Raw genomic sequence first — 16,231 nt, 5'->3', positions numbered from 1 at the left:
GTAAGATGTGAGGTGGGGTCTTCAAAGGATACTTACAGGAATTATAGATACTGACCACTCCAGACCAGGAACACCCCACAAGAGCTGCAGTTTTGGAGCATGCTGCATGCTCTGATCCAGTGGTCTAGCCATCACAATTTGGCCCTCTGTCAAACTCGCTCAAATCCTTACACTTGCTTCTAACACATCAACTTTGAGGACAAAATGTTCACTTGCTGCCTAATATATCCCACCCACTAACAGGTGCCATGATGAGGAGATCATCAGTGTTATTCACTTCACCTGCTCATAATGTTATGCCTGATTGGCGTATATAACCACAGTCTTGGACACCAGTGGTTTGGAAATGACGATGGAAGATTTAGGCGAAACTACACTTCACACGTTCCACCAGTACTACCATCTTCCATTGAGGATTTTCTCCAGAACTTCAACCGGATTGGATATGGGAAAAAAAAGTGGCACTCGTTGTCACTCGAGGTGTTGGTGGTGTTGGGGAAGTGAACAAGTCGACGCTGACAGAGTTGCTGTTTCGAACCTGCTGCCTGTTGTAGTATTACATGTGCTGTTGGTTGAGGAGAAGAAGAAAAAAAATACTAGTGTATTTTTTTTTTACTACAGGTGACAAGCAAAGCTCACCACCTGGAGGCCATTTCAAAGTGTTAAAAGCAAAGGGGGAAAAAAAAGAAAGCCTTTAGGCCACACTGCTGTAAATCCATTAAGTTGTCCGGGTTGGACAGGAAGCACACGCTGTCACAGAGTAACAATCCTGAAGTAACAGCAATCTCTCCCTCCCTTTCCCTCTCTCTTGCACGCTCTTTTTTTGCCATTCTCTTAATTCTCCTCGAAGATGGCCACGGACGAGCTCACTAATAAATCATGTCCCTTGTCTTTCTTGGCCGGATAGGGTCATTGGTTAGCGTTAGCGGGCCGTTAAAGGCCATACCGCAGGGCCTGGACGTGCCTGTGTGGTACAACAACAGAGGAAAGCACCTCCAGGCCCTCCAGCTCTCTCCTCTCGCTCTCTTACTCTCCATCTCTCTGTCTGTGTTTTTTATGAAGCTGTGCCAGCACAAGCCTTGTGAGATGGTTATTACTCCTTCCGGACAAGTCCAAAAAACTGCGACTTGTCGACATGCGGAAAATCGTTCCCCCATTCGGGTACTAGTCTAGGCTTTGGTGGTCTGTGTGTGTGTGTGGGGCTTGTTTTTGTTTCGTGTCAAACGCCAGGCTGTTGCGTTACATCCTGAGATAATGTGTCCATGCGGCCGTGCAGACTGGGCTTTGATGGCGAGGTGGGTGGACGACTCCCGCGGAGTCCGTGTTTTCCGAGCGGCGGACTCAGAGTTATTTAAGGCGTTTTTCGGTCTGTCAAGTGGTTTCTATAATGCGTCGTCTATATGACCTCGTTGCTTCCTGTCTTTCAGCCCGCAAAAAAGACGTTTAACTGACCGTGCTCCCAGCCTAAAATAATCTCAAGGCCCCGACTTACACAAACATGGAAAACTGCTCCACTGTAAGCAAAAGAAATGAGAACAGATGTGAGGCGGCTGAGGGGCTCGACGTGCTGCTCAGTGCCGAGAGACGGTGACGCTATAGGGATATAAGCTCTCGGGACTGAATCGTCATATGATCAAACAACACACAGCAATTAATCCGAATGAATATTGTCTATATTATGAAGTTTTCTCTGAGGAGACGTTTATGTTAATGTTTGGAAGGAGTCTCCAGTGTCGGTGCTTTGTAACAGTCAGAGGTGACTGTTACAAAGACTTTCACATTACACAAGATAAACCGTAAGCATCAACAAACTGTTCATCAACAAATAAAAGCGCTGTTAAATAAGAGGGATTAAACTCTTAGGGACATTTTGTTATTGGAAAATAATCAACTTGAAGGTAATTTCATTATATATCTGGCTGCTTTGTTAATAAATTTTTCTTAAAAATAAAATAAAAATAGTAATAATAATAAAAAATATATATATAATAATAATAAACTAAAATAAAAATAATAAGCAAAAAATGAATAATATATTAATTATTAATAATAATAATAAATTAATTGAAAAAAATGAAAAACACCCTAAGTGTTTTCTTCCTTACAAAATAAATTTTAATAAAAAAGTTTGCCTAGATTGTCCTGCATAAAATGCTTTAAATTCTACTTTCACTGGCATCGTACGGGTCCTTCAAATGCAGGTAAAAAAAACATTTTAGTGTTTACTCTTAATAATATTTTATAATTGTTATTGTAATTCCCGTCCTCAATCTAATATCAAAACTTTTTCTGGAGTTAAAGTCGTGTAAAAGGTGTTCAGTCCCTTCCTCTCCTCTGCCAAACCCCTCGAATCGTTCATTATTCCGCTGAAGCAAACCGAACGCTGGTCATTTTGGCGAGTCGCTGTATGAAGTCGGTATTAATGCGTTCTGACGAGCCGTTTTTTCTTCCTCGGCCGTACGGCTCGCCTCTCTCTTTAATTACGAGTCAGAGTGGAGCCTTTAAGACTATACCTTTGATGAAAGCCAGGCGGTCCGAGTGCGCCAGATTAATCTAAACGTTCTGGTTGGCTGTGCTCTGGCTCTCCTGTGTGTGCGTGTGCCCGTTCGGGAGAGGAGAGCGTCCGCCGCCCCCTTTTTTCGCATTTGCCCTTTAATTCTTTTCTAAGTGAAAGCCTGTGTATCATTATTCGCTTGAGCTGAACTGGGAGAGAGACATACTGAGAGACGGAGAGAGAGAGAGAGAGAGAGAGAGAGAGAGGAAAGAGAGGGAGTAAGAGAGAAAGAGAGAGAGAGAGAAAGGGGGGAGAGAGGAAAGAGAGAGAGAGAGAAAGAAAGAGAAAGAGGGAGAGAGAGAGGGGAAAGAGAGATCAGTTCGGTGGAGGGAATAGAGGGATAAAAGGAGGAGGTAGTGTTGGTAGACGAGGAGGAGGAGGAGGAGGAGGAGGAGAAAGAGGAGGGGGTTTCTTGGCAGATATTCCCAACAAATCGGATGCCAAGAGCGAAATGGAAACCTCCCCTCATTTTCCTCTCCTCTTAATCCAATGTTTTCGAGCCCTACCCCAGCCAAGGTCATTATAATCATAGAGGAGTGGAAGAGCGCCAGTGACCCACCATTACAGTAAGGTACAGAGCTGCTCACTCACACACACACACACTCACACACACACACTCGTTCCACTCTGCCGTCAGTTCGGTAATAATACAGCATCCCTGTAACGCTCTGCCGCTTCCTCCATTTGCAAAATGCAGATGCTCTGGAAGCTGGTAAGGGCACAGGAGAAGGCTAGAGCTCTCCCCATAGGGAGACATTTTAGCTGATGGCAAAGGTCAGGGTGTAAGAATGATACGGGCTGCGGTTTTCCACAAAATGGAGGCCTTCAACTGAGACAAAGAACAGTAGAGAGAGAGAGAGAGAGAAAGAGAGAGAGAGAGAGAGAGAGAGAGAGAATGAGGGGGGGGTGTTAGAAAAAAGTAGTAACCTCATTCAACCTCTGTGGCTTGGTGCAGAGCTTTCAGAAATATCTTAATAAACGCTACACATTTAAGACTCTTCTTTGGCTTCTGAAGCTCCACGAACTTTGACCTCGGTGCGAGATCAAAGGGAATGAATTATCCGGCATTAATACGCGCAGAGGTTGTGAAAGCCGACTAGTTTCGGTCCCGGCGGGATTTGACGTGGCCCTTGAGCTAAAGGTTTTATATTTAACCGTGAAGAGAGAGGGTTGCGTGACCTCACCTTGGCCTCGGTGATCTCTTGCACACTTTCCACGTGACACTGAGGCAAACGTGTGTGTGTGTGTGTGTGTGCATGTGTGTGTGTGCTCTCGTTTACTGAGATCGACAGAAATGAGATCGGAGACGAGGTAGAAGAGGATGTGAGAGAGGAACGCACTGATAGGGAAGATCTACTTCATATGAGAAAGAGAGAGAGAGAAAGAGAGACCGAGAGGGAGAGAGAGAGCGAGAGAGAGAGAGCGAGAGAGAAACAGAAAGAGAGAGAGAGAGAAACGGAGAGGAAGAGACATAGAGGGAAAGAAAGGGAGAGAGAGAGTTCAATGTGATGCTCGCTCTACCACGATATTATACCACATAAATTAAAATATCATAAAAAATTCTTCACGATATTTGAAAAAGTAGCAAAAGTTGATTTCTACAAAATTAAATTATTAGCAAAAAATATTTGATATTTTATAGCATTTATTTGTTTAACATTTTTCGATTTTTAAAAATAAAAAATCATTTTATTTAAATAAATAAAATAAAATCTTGCTCTCCACAATATAGCAGACAAGCATGATGGTATTAATAACCGTTTATCAAAAATATTAATTAAAAATAAATATCATCATAGTGTTCAGGCCTGATGTCAAATATAATTTTAAAAAATTAAAATTAAAAAAAAAAAAAGAAGAAGTGATAAATAAATGCTCAGGATCCTCTCTGTGAATAAGTGTGATATTCATATCTAGTCATATCGCTTGCATCAGTTTTTCAGAATTCTCCCCTCGTATCACACCTCCACTCTACTTCTCCGGTCATCACTCGTAGCTGTTCTTATCCTTTCCTCCTTGAGAAATAAAACTGCAGCATTTCTGACTGCCAGTTTATACACGAGTCCTTTGTGCTGGAAGGCACTTGAGAGGAAGTTGAAGGAGCGTATTTGTTGAAATAAGCTCTCTGCTCCGAGGAGTTCCCTCACGACCCCCGCCGATGCCACGGCCCCCCCGAGGCATTCTGGGAACCCGGTGAAAGGAGCGTTGGCGTCACCGTTAACAACCTGCTTACTCGGTCAGGCTTCGAGCAAACGATCGGACGAGGTGGAAAGCTCTAAACTGAATCCTGTGCTGGACTTTCCTGAAAGGACGTCGAGTGAGAGCGTCGCGTGTCGGAACTTTACGTCTGGGTTGTTCTGATGTTTTAATGAGGAACTGCAATAGCTTGGACTGCCTCTCTCTCTCTCTCTCTCTCTCTCTCTACTGCTTCATCAAATCTCTGGATGCTGTGATGTTTACTAAGATGTTCTTCATACGCCTTAGACTGACATCGCACCGTTGAGCCGTCGTACCGTCTTGAGCTGAGAATCGAAGATTTCTGTAGAACTGATCTACTGCCAATTGCCGAGGTTAAAAAATAATAAATACAGACTATTTTTGTGTCCCAAATCGCACACTTGTGCACCATTAAATAATTTAAGTAGTGTGGTCACGCTGTAACTTACAGCAAGAAGAAGAAGAAGTGCACTTTAAGTACACAGTGCACACCCAAAAGTGTGGAAATTTGGACACTTCATGGACTCAACTCTCGCAAAAGAGAGGCGGGGCTACCAGGTGCTGACGCTGGATGAGAACAATATTCAAGATGGCCAGCACTCAGGTCAAGACAAGACTGTCACTGATCTATTTTTTAAGATTTTCAAAAACCTTTTAAATAGCTAACATTGTCATGGATTTGTGTCATTTTCCATTGCCCTGGAAACGAGAGGTTGAGATGATATTATTCTTCTAATATCCATACACTAGATGCTAGAGTATACAGTGCGTAATGTAAGTGTCCAGTATGTAGTACCTTATTTGGGATGCCACTCATGATAAAACTTTTACAACAACATGACTAGTAAAGCCTGTAAGGTCTTGGTGTAACACCCAGGAGCTTTTGTGTATCTTTGACCTTTGACCTATGATGTGCATGCAGTGTCCTTTTAATTAGCTTTTAAGACTAAACAGTGGATCCCTGCTCCTAAAGCCCCAATTATGTACCTTGAATTATATTTTAAACGTACGCTAATTCAAAAAATTCAATCAAAAATAAATTTAAAAAATATTTAAATAATTTAAATAAACAATAAATAAATAAATAGTTCCAAGCTAGCCATGAAGAAAAGTACAGTATATGAAACCAAATGGGAAAAAAAATTAATTAAATAAAAAAAAATCTCACCAGATTTACAAAGGCTTTCTTTTCTGTACTCATGTGGTAAATACCGATCACACAGAAACTACCGAGTGTCTTGAAAGCACCGCTAATTCCCACCAAAAATTTCTACGAAGCTACATAAAAGGTGAAAGCGTACAAGTAACGAAAAGTCTGAAACCTAGCATTCCAGTAACGCGAGCTCGGCCACTGCGGCGCATCACCTGCCTCAGTCACACACTGACGCTGCCTCGTTGTAGAGAGCGCTGTTACATTTGTTGGTCCTATTAGTCTAATTCCTCTCAGTTTCTAGCTTTATTCTGGATCGTAAGCGTGTGCATGTGAAATACATCTCAGTAACTCATCAGTTATAGGACTTGAACCCTGATCAATGGAAGGACGTGTTTCTGTGTCTGCTTACACAAGCAAACGCACATGAGACACGTTTGTAAGCATCACGTTTCTGGTGTGAAAGCTTCTGCGCACCATTTCCGAATGTAATTCATTAACGTGACATTCAAAACCCAGAGTTTTTTCCCCCCACAGGGAAAATCCCCCGCCAGCCCAGAAGAGCAATAATATGCAGTAAACTGTAAAAACATGACATTTTACACCATTTAGTCTCTAATCATCATTTCAGATCCGCGTGTCGATTGACTCATGTGCTGTTTTGCTCGGGGAACGAGATTCGTTTAAGGTTTATTTTGGCATACTTCGGTGTGATAACTTGCTCTACACAAGCAAAAAAAGAATAAAAACAACAGTAAAGAAAAATCAGAGTGCTGGTTTCTGTGACTCTGGGTCTGTATGTACGATAACTGTAACAGCTACCTCAGAAAATTTCTCGTTTAAGTGGTAAATCTTTCGCCAAAACATGACCAAAACAAACCCCCTCAACACACACACACACACACACACACTCTCCAGGTCCTGCTTTTCTCCATTCTCTCTCTCTCTTTCTCCAGCTCGTGTCGGGGCATTCGGTCGAGGACGTTCATGCTCTTTGACAGCTTGTCAATCACATCAGCGGCATCACTTCACAACTTCTTTTTTTTTTATACACTCGAAGTGCAAAACAAATGTCGTCTAGACGCTGAAGTGCTGAGAAATATGAGACGATGATGAGAAATCAGGTTGGGTTTTTGTCACATTTCCAATAATGCTACTTGAGCTGCTGTACATAAAGCATGCTTACATTTCGGAGGCATGAAAAAAGGAAGGCCAAAGGTCCTTGATTAATCACACGAGGTCGGGCAGTTAGAGAAAAATAATCAACGTTGTGAGACAAGTCCAGGGAAAATAAAGCACAGTGTTTTCGTCTATAATAGCACATCCTGATGTGTTTAATTCCTCTATATCAGAGCAATTTGCCAGTGATTACACTGACTGCTTCAGCTCACACCCCCGTTCCCACCCATGTTCATGAAGCTCCACCCTCGGGATCTCTAGTGACCCTTAGAGCGTCTATTAAATGAGGTAAACACTAAAAAGCATTCAGGACAAACAAGGAAGTCAGTTTGCCAAACCAGTTTTCTAAGCGACTTTATAAACTTTTGCTAAGTTCACGGCTTAAAGGTGTATTAGGTAAGAATTGTGAAAAATAGGCGTGTGTCCAAAATCGCATACTGTGATAGTGCCTACTACAACTGATTCAGAACCTTCCACAATTGATTCAGTGCCTACTGAATGCGATTCAGTACTTACTGCACTCAGCTCAGAACTTCAGTACCTCCTGCATTCAATTAATTACTTATTGCATTCAATTCAGGACCTCCTGCATTTGATTCAGGACCTAGTGTATTCGATTCAGGACATACCGCAATCAATTAATTACATACGGCATTCAATTTAGGACATACCACATTCAATTCAGGACATACCACATTCAATTCAGGACATACCACATTCAATTCAGGACATACCACATTCAATTCAGGACCTACTGCATTTGATTAAAGACCTCCTGCATTCGATTCAGTGCCTTCAACATTAGATTTTGTACCAACTGCATTCAATTCAGGACCTCAGTGCCTACTGCATTTGATTCAAGACCTCCTGCATTCAATAAAGGACCTACCACATTCATTTCAGGACCTACCACATTCGATCCAGGACCTACTGCATTTGATTCAAGACCTCCTGCATTCGATCCAGGACCTACTGCATTTGATTCAAGACCTCCTGCATTCGATCCAGGAACTACTGCATTTGATTCAAGACCTCCTGCATTCGATCCAGGACCTACTGCATTTGATTCAAGACCTCCTGCATTCGATCCAGGACCTACTGCATTTGATTCAAGACCTCCTGCATTCGATCCAGGACCTACTGCATTTGATTCAAAACCTCATGCATTCGATTCAGAACCCACCACATTCGTTTCAGGACCTACTGCGTTCCAGTCAGTAGCTACTGCTTGCCCTTTGATACACACATACATACTGATCAGTATGTGTGTAGTACGAATACAATCCGGACACACTCCGTCTGCCATACTGACATCGTCATGTGACCTACAATGTCATAATAATCTTATAATAAAAGGAAAAACTTTTGTCCCCCCAAAACATGCGACTGTTATTTTCTTGTTTTAAACCTTCAACAGGTTAACAATTTACTGTACTCAGGTGTTGTTATAGGAGTACAAGGAGCAATGTTTAATACCTATAGCACTGACGCTCAGCTCTTCCTGTAGATGCCAGTCCCATTGCATTATGGGATAGGATCCATACTGCAGAATTTTGAAGAGGGCAGTGGCTCATCAGGGTATTACTCCTACTGTTTTATGAACACTGAGAATGCAGACATGCTAATTGTGCTTTGCACCAGGACAGTAGGAATATTCAGACGCAGTTGAATGGATGGCGTTGAATAAGATTTGAATGCTGTTTTCTCGCCCTGAACCTGCTACATTTCCACCCACATACACAAAGTTCTGCCCCATAAACAAAGTTACAGTTAGCAAAAGATCGTCATGACATCATGTTCACGCTCACTCACACGAAGCAAAAGTAAAGATGTGACAGGAAGTCAGGGGACGTGTCTATACGAGACAAGTAAGAAATAAAAATAATAATGCGCCTTTAAACCCTGACATGTTCTTTTTATTCATTTAATGTTGAGAAACATTTTTGTTCCTGTTGTCATGTACCTTATAACAGCTGTAAATAGCTGTCCCTTCACCAGCCTGGCTCTCGCTCTCTCTCTTTCTCTCTCTCTTTCTCTCTCTCCCTCTCTCTCTCGAGGGTTAATCAGACATAAAAAGCATAACAAAGCAGCTGACAAACTGCAAAGCTCAAGCCCCTGTCCTGTTAGAAAGTGCTGACACTGGAGACTCCTTCCTTCCTCACAGCAACCAATAAAGTACAAGATTAGCTTTTCCTTGAAATCTGTAGATTATTTTCAGCGTCCATTGGGCAAATGAATTTTGCTGTTGTTATAGTAGCATACATTGAGCAGGCATAACATTATGACCACTGACAGGTGCCGTGAATAACACTGATGATCTCCTCATCATGGCACCTGTTAGTGGGTGGGATATATTAGGCAGCAAGTCAACATTTTGTCCTCAAAGTTGATGTGTTAGAAGCAGGAAAAATGGACAAGCGTAAGGATTTGAGCGAGTTTGACAAAGGGCCAAATTGTGATGGGTAGACCACTGGATCAGAGCATCTCCAAAACTGCAGCTCTTGTGGGGTGTTCCCGGTCTGCAGTGGTCAGTATCTATCTAAAGTGGTCCAAAAAAGGAACAGTGGTGAACCGGAGACAGGGTCATGGACGGCGAAGGCTCGTCGATGCACGTGGGGAGAGAAGGCTGGCCCGTGTGATCCGATCCAACAGACGAGCTACTGTTGCTCAAATTGCTGAAGTTGTTAATGCTGGTTATAGAAAGGTGTCAGAATACACAGTGAAGGACGGGTCAGGGCATTTTTTGCAGCAAAAGGGGGACCAACACAATATTAGGCAGGTGGTCATAATGTTATGCTTGATCAGTGTATGATGTTCTGCGATTCTGCATCAGACCTCAAACTCCTGTCTAAGCTGCTGCTACAGAAAACGAATCATCGACAATTCAACAGCGCTTGCACGATTTTACTGTCCATTATTCCCAGCATCCATTATGTCAGCTGTTTTCCTCAGAAAGCACACCGAGGTCACCCAGGTGTAACCAGGTTGCATGTGTGCATCCATCATTCAAAGTCTACAGCAAACAATGCTTCATTTGTGCATGCATTGATCACGTGCACGGTTGCCTCGGTAACTGACTAAAACAAAAGTTTGGAAGCACCCTCAAAGAAAGAAAATAAAGAAATAGAAAAAAAACAAAAACACCTTGGTGTCTTGCACATGATATAATAAAGAGTCTGGCAGCTGCACGCGCTCTCTAGCGGCCAGCGCGCGCCACTTTACCCCCCAATTCCTCAGCTGATAAATGAACAATCTCAACATCCTGGTTGATCAAGGGGTCAGGAAATGAGCACAGCGTAACGATCCTGAGCGCGAGGCATAAACACACACGAGCATGCACAAATCCGTGATGGAGAAAGAAACGTGCATTGATGAAGGGAAACAGAACAGTCCAGGTGCAACGTGGATCTGATCGCGTGCACTGAAGCGATGCATCTTTCTCCGAATACTTCTCATGAAAAAGTTGCAGAAAAATAAACAAACAGAAGTTGTGCATGTGTTTAAGAAGTGAAATGTTCGTGCTAACGTTAGATAGCGCTGTAGCTCAAGCAGCAGGAGGAGGAGGAGGAGGAAGAAGAGGAGGAGGAGGAGGAGGAGGGACGGAGAGCTGGAAGCCCTGAGTGTGTGGCTCGTCTGATCCGACTGACTCTTGGGTTTTTTATCGCGGCTCCATTTCATTTCTCGGGTACCTTCTTTTTTCCCCCTCTTCTCTCTCTCTCTCTCACTCTCTGACAACTCGCATAGGGTTTAAATAAAAACACAAACGCCGTCGCGCGCGGCGCGTGCGTTAACGGAAAAGCGCGACACACACACACACACACACACACTCTCTCTCACACACTCACGACAGCGTTAACGTAACGGCCGCAACCTTTAGGCGGAACGGGACCTTTATGTGGCTGTTTAAAGGCAGCCGTTAGAGCTCAACAACATGGCTGCCCTAGCACAGACCTTAAAACCAGGGGGGAGTGAAATAAAGCTCCGCCGCTGTCTGTTTTTTCCGCTTTCACCTCTTTAGACTCTCTTTAAAAAAGAAAGAAAGAAAGACCGAAAATTAGAACGCGAGGAAAAAAAAAAACCCCAAGAGGACTCACGCGAAGGAAGGCGCTTCGGTTGCTCCTGTTTCCTCCTGGGCATTTTAAAAAAAAAAGAAAGAAAGAAAAAAAACCCTTCTTCTTCTTCTTGTTCTCCTTGTTCTTCTTAGTCTTTCACATTCTTCTTGTTCTTCTCCTTCTTGGTCTCAGGCGCGAGAAGCGAAAAGGTCCTTCGCCATGGAAATGTGGCGCGGGAGCGAGCTCGATGGCGGGGGGACTCGCCGCGTGCACCTGGCCGTCTTCGCTTCGCTCCGAGTGTGTGTGTGTGTGTGTGTGTTGGGAGCGGTACAGCAGGAGGAGGTGCTGTTGTTGTAGTCGCCGTGTCTTGGCTATGGCCGCTCTCCTCTCTCTCTCTCTCTCTCTCTCTCTCTCTCTCTCTCTCTCCCTCTCTCTCTCTGTGTGTGTGTGAGTGTGTGTGTGTGAGAGAGAGTGTGTGTGTCTCGAGCCCCTAACTAACACTAATGCTGGGATCAAAGGGCAGCAACAGCAGAGCGAGAGCGAGCGGGCGCGGGCGGGCGGCCGGGCGCGCGCACGCACGCGAAGGCGCGCTCACGCGTTAATCGCGGACGCGCGCGGCAAAGGAACAAGGTGGCCATGAACCTGACAGAGGGCACACTTTAATCACTGCCCCCTGAAAGAGAGATTCTCTTTTTTTCTCGCTTTTCTGTTTATTTCTTCTGGAAAAATAAAGTTCTGAATAACATCAGATGAAAAATAAAATTAGAATTTTATTATATATATATATATATAATCGATTCATATTCAGTTTAAAGAAATTAATTTGTATTAATTTAAACATTTCATTACTCACAACTATTGTATTATTATTGTGTATTATTCATTAATATTAATATAACACAAATCTGCCTATTTCAAAATAAAGAAAATAGTATTTTTTTATTTGATATTATTCATATTTCTTTAATATTTGAATACATTTGTAGACATGGTGCCATGAAAGGAGTTATTAATTCATCATAGTGATTTTATTTGAATCCTTTCATGCATAAGAGTCCATGTTTATGTATGCAGGCTGGCTCCTCTGTGTTTTTAGTAACTTTCTACAAAATATGAATTTTTTTCCCCCCGCTAGACTCCACTGAACAAAAAGACCTTTGGAATAAAAAAAAAGGTCTTTAATAATATGATTTATCTTGTTGCATCATGCAACAGTCTTAATCTGTGTAAACTGTGTACCTGTGAAATATATTGCTTTATTTTTTTATGAATGTAATTGTCCTAAAATTATTGAGATGTCTATCATAGAAATTAAATTTTCTTTAATAATTTAGCTTATTTAAATATTTAAATTTAATGTAAGTTACTTTGGACCTGAATGATAATCATGTTTCTTTCCAAAGACATTTATTTATTTATTTATTTATTATTTCAGGTATTATGTTCACAGTATTGATAACTGATAATATAAATGATTATAAACAAATGTCTAACTGATTTTTTTTTTTAAATATTATCATTTATTTATTTGTTTGTTTGTTTGTTTGTTTAAAAAAAAGAACTTGGATGTGCTTTAAATAATTTAGTCATGAAAGGGTTAACTGTCATAAAAAAAATAAAAGTTTTTTTAAAAGAGATAAATATTTTTTGTTATTTTATTTTTTATTTAAATCCCCCCCCCCCATGCATTAAGGCAAAATTAAGGCATCCGGTGCAAAGGAATTTTTTTAGGAATTTTTCCCATCACTGGAGTAATTACACTAAGAGTTATACAATTACAACCAGGTTGTAACACCATCAGAGAAGGGATAATAACTCGTCTAAATAAATCCGAGTGAAACAATCCCACAACACGAGACAAAAGGCTTTCTGTGTGTTTCCTTTTCGCGCCGGAGCCTGTTGGAGAGGATCGAGCAGCCGGCTGCGCCCCACACGCGGCATGTCTCCATGCGTTGGCCGCTCTCGTTCTTTCACACCTCTCTGGTGTGAGCAGGCCGGCGCTGCCATGCCGCCGTCCCCCTCATGCTGCCACCCGCACGTGATGCCCGCTGTTACCGTGGCAATTAGCACAGGGCCCAAATTAGCCCGCTTCGCCCCTGCACAGGTGACTGACACACTTGGTATGTAGCTCATTAGAATATGGACACCACACATGCACACATACACACTGGCCTATTGTCCTTCTGTCCCGGTTGACCGGTGTGTGTGTGTGATATATGGAACATACTTACTATACAACCATCTCAAGATTCATATTGCATCTCATGTATCTCTGTTGTTTATCCAAGAAAATTGTGTGTGTGTGTGTGTGTGTGCACGTGTTGTTCATGTCTCATGTTTTTGTTCAGATTTAGCCTGGTCTCCATGGCGAGGTCAGAGGCTGTGCTGTGACCCTGCCCATGCCGGGCAGCTGAGGTAATGCAATCGTGAGATAGTCACTATGGCAACCGCAGCGTGACCTCACACTCGGGGTCGACCTAAAGGTCATCGAGCAGACACGATTTCGTCATGCGCCGTTGTATCAACAGGACCTTGGCAATGACAAATGACTGCCAGTGAACGGATACCGTGCATTTCCATTTCAAACTTCACACACACACACACACACACATCCTGTAGTATCATTTTACTATTCACCTCTAGACCTTTATTCACGCATGTCACATTTGCATCTAAAAGCATTCATCTACTTTGAACTCTAGAGTTTCACCTAGTTAGAGATCTAGCGTTTCAGCTGTGTTGTGGGAGGTTGGTTTTTTCTTTTTTGTTTGTTTGTTTGATTTTATTAAACACTTTTAATACACGGACTGTAGAAACACAAGTAAGTAAATATAAAAGAAACATTTTTTTGTTTATTTTTAGTGATATTAATGAAATTATAGAAGAAAGTGCATTTTTGATGAATAATAAATAAAACAAAAATATAAAATAAATTAAAACATAAATAAATTAAAAAATAGTAATAATAATAATAATAAAAAGTAAATCATGAAAATATTTTGATTGGATTTCGTATGTTGACGTATTTCCTTTCGAAACAGGAAGTCAGGTTGACGATGTGGCGTAGTGCTTGACTGACACGACAACCAATAACCTGTCCTCACCTTACTGAAAAAGTAGCCCCATGGGCGGGGCTTACTGTATATGTTCTACAGGGTATTTAATTGGACAATCACAAGATTGGTACAGAAAGAGTCATCGAACTTTTTTCTTTGTATTCCTAGTAGTGATGAAGTAGAAATTTATACAAGAATATATTATTATTATTATTATTATTATTATTACTACTACTACTACTACTTTTAATAATAATAATAATCATCATCATCATCATTTATTTTAATTTTATCTATTTTTTATAATTTATTTATTTTTTTATGTTTTATTGTGATATTGGGACAGGTTTCAAAAAGCCTGAAACACTCTAAAATCACTTTAATGTTCTTGACATCATTAGGATAGATGTAATGTAGAGAGAAAGAGAGAGAGAGAGACAGTAAAAATGTCTTTTTTTTTCATTTTCCATGAGTAACACAGGCATCATGAGTACATACATGAAGTGTAGTTGCCTGGTTATCATGTAACCCTTCCGTAAAGATGTATCTTGTACATAGCTACTAAACATATCTCATCTCTTCATCTTCATACGCCTCTTCTACCCCCATCCATCGAGGGAAACTTACCTCAATCGGACCACCACGGAGTATTTATATGGTTATTCATTCCCACATGAGGATGATCAGAGGATGATGAAGATACCAGGTGTGTTACAATCAAACCCTTTGGACCGATGCATCATTTTTTAAAAGTCTGAACTGAACTAACACAATAATCTTAAATCAGCTGTCCTTATGGATAAGAACCGATTCTTACCGGAAAAGGGACAAGTGTGTAAAGCAATGATTTATATATTTTTAACTGATATGTAATTAGACTATCAAGATAAAAATATTCACCAAAAAATGTACAGCCGAGCTTCTACAGATTCAGAACAAATCTGTTTACATACTGATCAGAGGATACGGCATGGACAGGGTCGCAGCACAGAACCCGACCTCGCCATGGAGACCACGCTAAACCCAAACAAAGACAAGACACACACACACACACACCGAATTGTATCTTACAGATGCAGTGATATGGTCAAATACCAAATTGTTGCCTTAAGAATCAATATTATTTCTTATCGTTATTTAAGCCTGAGGTTTACAATCCTATAAGACACAGAGTGTGAGGGGGAAAAATGATAAGATTTCTAACTGTTCACCAATAAATAAATAAAGTTGTTAGTTTTATTATTATTATTATTTAAAGAATATTAGAACATGTATTAAAAAGTAGCTTAAAATGCAATTTAAAAAAACAATTAAAAACAGAATAATCAGAAATGAAGAATAATGAATTATAAAGTTTTTTTTTAAATGCCTGTAACATTGTTCATTCACATTTCTGATCATTTACCCAATTAACCTTATTTAAATTCACTTTATTTAATTATAAGTATTAATAGTTTTTAAATCAATTTATATTCAAATAATTAAAAAATGATTCAAGAAAAAAAACATGAACAAACTTTTAAAATTTAAGAGTAGGGAGTTGTATAACGGGTGTATAATATGTTAATAACACCAGATTTAGAAATGTTTCCTATGTTTTTAAAGCATGTTCTTGGATTTTTAAAAAAAAAAATAAAATCTTGGATTTTTTTTTTTTCTGAGAAAAGGGTCGTATAATGTGTGTGTATCCAGTGGGTCAGTAATATTGGTCACTTCCCTGTAAGCTAGCATTAAAACTGGACAGACCGTAGCTCTGTTTTTATTCTTTCACACCTTTTCACCAGCACAAATAATCATGGCTAGCCCTGCTCTCTATTTAACTACACAAAATTAGCCTTGTGCCTTTTCTCAGGAACAAATTATATTTCATCCAAAGCCGCCCTCCTAATTATGTTTCTTTTACCTTTATTGATAACAGCGATTGTTCTGTTCTGCTCGTTTAAAAAAAAATGACTCGTCTTGTCTGTTGGTGTTATTACTACTTATTAAAATGGCTTCCCTGCAGCAGCAGTGGCGGCGGCGG

The 16,231-nt window shown here is 40.9% G+C and overlaps 1 protein-coding gene across 3 annotated transcripts in view; it reads right to left on the bottom strand.

The window, feature by feature from the left end:
- znf827 (zinc finger protein 827) overlaps positions 1-11,734 on the bottom strand; it is a 100,620-nt gene extending 88,886 nt beyond the window's left edge. Inside the window, exon 1 of one of the 3 annotated variants that reach the window (XR_009203522.1) lies at positions 11,195-11,734. Coding sequence is in view for 2 of the 3 variants with exons in the window: in XM_058378710.1 (XP_058234693.1) it covers positions 11,195-11,237 (43 nt within the window). In the remaining variant the exon portion in view is untranslated. The remainder of the gene's footprint in view (positions 1-11,194) is intronic. The other 2 variants (XM_058378710.1, XM_058378701.1) reach the window with 2 other exon arrangements.
- Between the last annotated feature and the right edge of the window lie 4,497 nt (positions 11,735-16,231).

Source organism: Hemibagrus wyckioides, linkage group LG03, assembly GCF_019097595.1.
Source record: "Hemibagrus wyckioides isolate EC202008001 linkage group LG03, SWU_Hwy_1.0, whole genome shotgun sequence".
Taxonomy (NCBI): domain Eukaryota; kingdom Metazoa; phylum Chordata; class Actinopteri; order Siluriformes; family Bagridae; genus Hemibagrus; species Hemibagrus wyckioides.
The sequence above is the reverse complement of the archived record's forward strand: the minus strand, read 5'-3'. Positions and strand labels throughout refer to the sequence as shown.